This window comes from Penaeus vannamei, chromosome 3 (assembly GCF_042767895.1).
Source record: "Penaeus vannamei isolate JL-2024 chromosome 3, ASM4276789v1, whole genome shotgun sequence".
In the NCBI taxonomy this organism is placed as follows: Eukaryota; Metazoa; Arthropoda; class Malacostraca; order Decapoda; family Penaeidae; genus Penaeus; species Penaeus vannamei.
The window spans coordinates 7,202,303-7,204,802 of record NC_091551.1 but is presented as its reverse complement, the minus strand read 5'-3'; the positions used below and the strand labels follow the sequence as shown (position 1 = coordinate 7,204,802).

General features: G+C 30.8%; 1 protein-coding gene across 2 annotated transcripts in view; it reads right to left on the bottom strand.

Moving 5' to 3' along the window:
• The window catches only part of LOC113812983 (glutathione S-transferase theta-1), a 6,466-nt gene extending 4,896 nt beyond the window's left edge, over nt 1–1,570 (bottom strand). Inside the window, exons 1-2 of one of the 2 annotated variants that reach the window (XM_027364924.2) lie at nt 1,335–1,570; nt 1–16 (exon numbers count right to left, since the gene is read on the bottom strand). The exon at nt 1–16 is cut by the window's left edge and continues 72 nt beyond it. In XM_027364924.2, the coding sequence (XP_027220725.2) occupies nt 1–16; nt 1,335–1,443 (125 nt within the window). In that variant the 5' untranslated portion in view covers nt 1,444–1,570. Of the gene's footprint in view, nt 17–552; nt 770–1,334 lie in introns of those variants that run through there. The other variant, XM_070140528.1, reaches the window with a different exon arrangement.
• Between the last annotated feature and the right edge of the window lie 930 nt (nt 1,571–2,500).

The window sequence follows — 2,500 nt, the reverse complement described above, 5'->3', positions numbered from 1 at the left end:
TCAGTCTTGTGCTCGCCTGTAAAAAAAAAAATAGAGAAGGAAATAAATAAGCAATTATCTAGATGAATAAAGCATTTGAAACACTAAATAATCTGGACAGACAGACAAACAGACAGACAGACACAGACACACACACATACACACACAGACACACATACACAGACACAGACACAGACACAGACACACAGACACACACACACACACACACACACACACATACACACACACACACACACACACACACACACACACACACACACACACACACACACACACACACACACACACACACACACACACACACACACACACGCCTCATATATGAATATACACAAATGTAACCGGGATGAACCTTTTTAAAGAATGGATAAGACTTTCCCAGCTTTCAATGTGTGATCCCGTGACATCTTTTACCTGCACCTCAAATATACATCTGAATCACTTCTCTTCTGAATTTACCAAAGAAGAAAAGTGAAAAAAAGGAAATAATGAAGAACAAAAATGAAAAAAACAATAAAGGGACAAAACCTATACGCCTCTGAAAACACTAACCTTCGAACACATTAAGTACGCAGTCTTCGTAAGGAATCTTATTCAACCTCAGGAACATATACACTGCTCTTGAAGGCTGAGACATCAAGTTATAGTAGAGTTTCATTGTAAAAAATTCAAAATTGGACTTCAATTATAAAAAATGCAGAGACTTCTAAACTCCACTTCCCTACAGAGAAGTGTTGGGTAAAAAGCTAGGGTCACCTTGGGTCTGATCAGCTGATAATCTTGTTTTTTTTTTTTTTTTAATCTCATCCTTGGTGTTACATAATGCCTGGATTTGTAAGGCCTTTTGTTTTATCTCTATAAAATAAGATGGTTAAATTGACTTGATCTGGAACATATTGAAGAAAATAACCAATAAACGATTATTATGCATACAATATAATACTATTTATAATAATCTAATACTTCCATTATAATATAGTGAATGACTAAGCAAAAATGAGTAATGTTATCTTAGAAATATGTATAATGTGTCTTATTTTCAGTCTTTCTGTCCATAAAATGTAAAAATAACGGTCTATTTGATGGCCGTCTGAAACTGAAACTAATCCCCGTTCTGCTAAACGTTTACAGAGAATTAGGCCTAACTAGAAAAAAAAATCTAAAAAAAAGACGATAAAAAAATAAGTAATAACTTTTCCGTTCCTATTCTCTGTGCATACAACATGTCATCAATAAATTCCAACTCCACCACCCCAACCGAAATACAAAGAACGATAACATCACACCAATCATAACTACAACAAAAAAATCACAAAAAACAAAACCCGTCTCACCTTTCCGCAAAGCAACAGGCTGAGGCTTAAAGGGAATCTTCGTCTTCTTCAGGAAAATATAAGCAGCTCGGGATGGCTGTGACAACAAATCATAATACAGCTTCAACATGGTTCAAAATGGACGAATTATCCTATATCACTTCTTTATTGGCTTCTTCTTGGCTTCTTTGCCGAGTTGCTAATGCCTTGTTGAGTTCCCAGCTGATCGGCGGACGTCCAAGGTCAGCTGATTAGATAAACTGTATGCGGAGGCTCGGTTTCCCTTCAAGAGTATCATGACCATGACTTTAGCTTTTATCTCTGGGCTTCTCGTTTTCCCTTCAAGACTATCATTAATATAACTTTTTTCATCTCTGGGTTTCTCGCTTTCCCTTCAGGACTATCATTAATATAATTTTTTTCATCTCTGGGTTTCTGGCTTTCTATTCAAGAGTATCATTAAAATGACTCTTTTATCTTTGGGTTTCTCGCTTTCCCTTCAAGAGTATCATTAAAATGACTTTTTTTATCTCTCATCACTATGACTCTTTTTTATCTCTGTTGTTCTTGGACAGTTTACTTGGTTCATACTATTATCAGTATTATGATTGTTGTTATTACCATTCTTAGTCTTGTTCTTAGCATTATTAGTATTATGTTTAGTCATCATCACTATCAGTATTGACACTTTCAATTACATTACAGGATAATTATCACTATTACTTATTATCATTATCATTATCATCGTTATTATCGTTATTATCATTTTTGTTATAATAATAATAATAATAATAATGATAATGATAATAATAATAATAATAATAATAATAATGATAATTATTATTATTATTATTATTATCATTATTATTATTATTATTATTATTATTATTATTATTATTATTATTATTATTATTATTATTATTATTATTATTAGTATTAGTATTATTATTATTATCATTATCATTATCATCATCATCATGATTATCATTATTATTATTATTGCCATAACTATTATTATTAATATAATTTATTATCATTATTTTTGTTATTATTATTATTATCATTATTATCAACATTATTATTATCATTGTTATCATTATCAGTATCATCATTATTACTCTTACTATTACTATCATTATTATTATAACTACTATCATTACCAATATTATCATCATTATTACACTTAT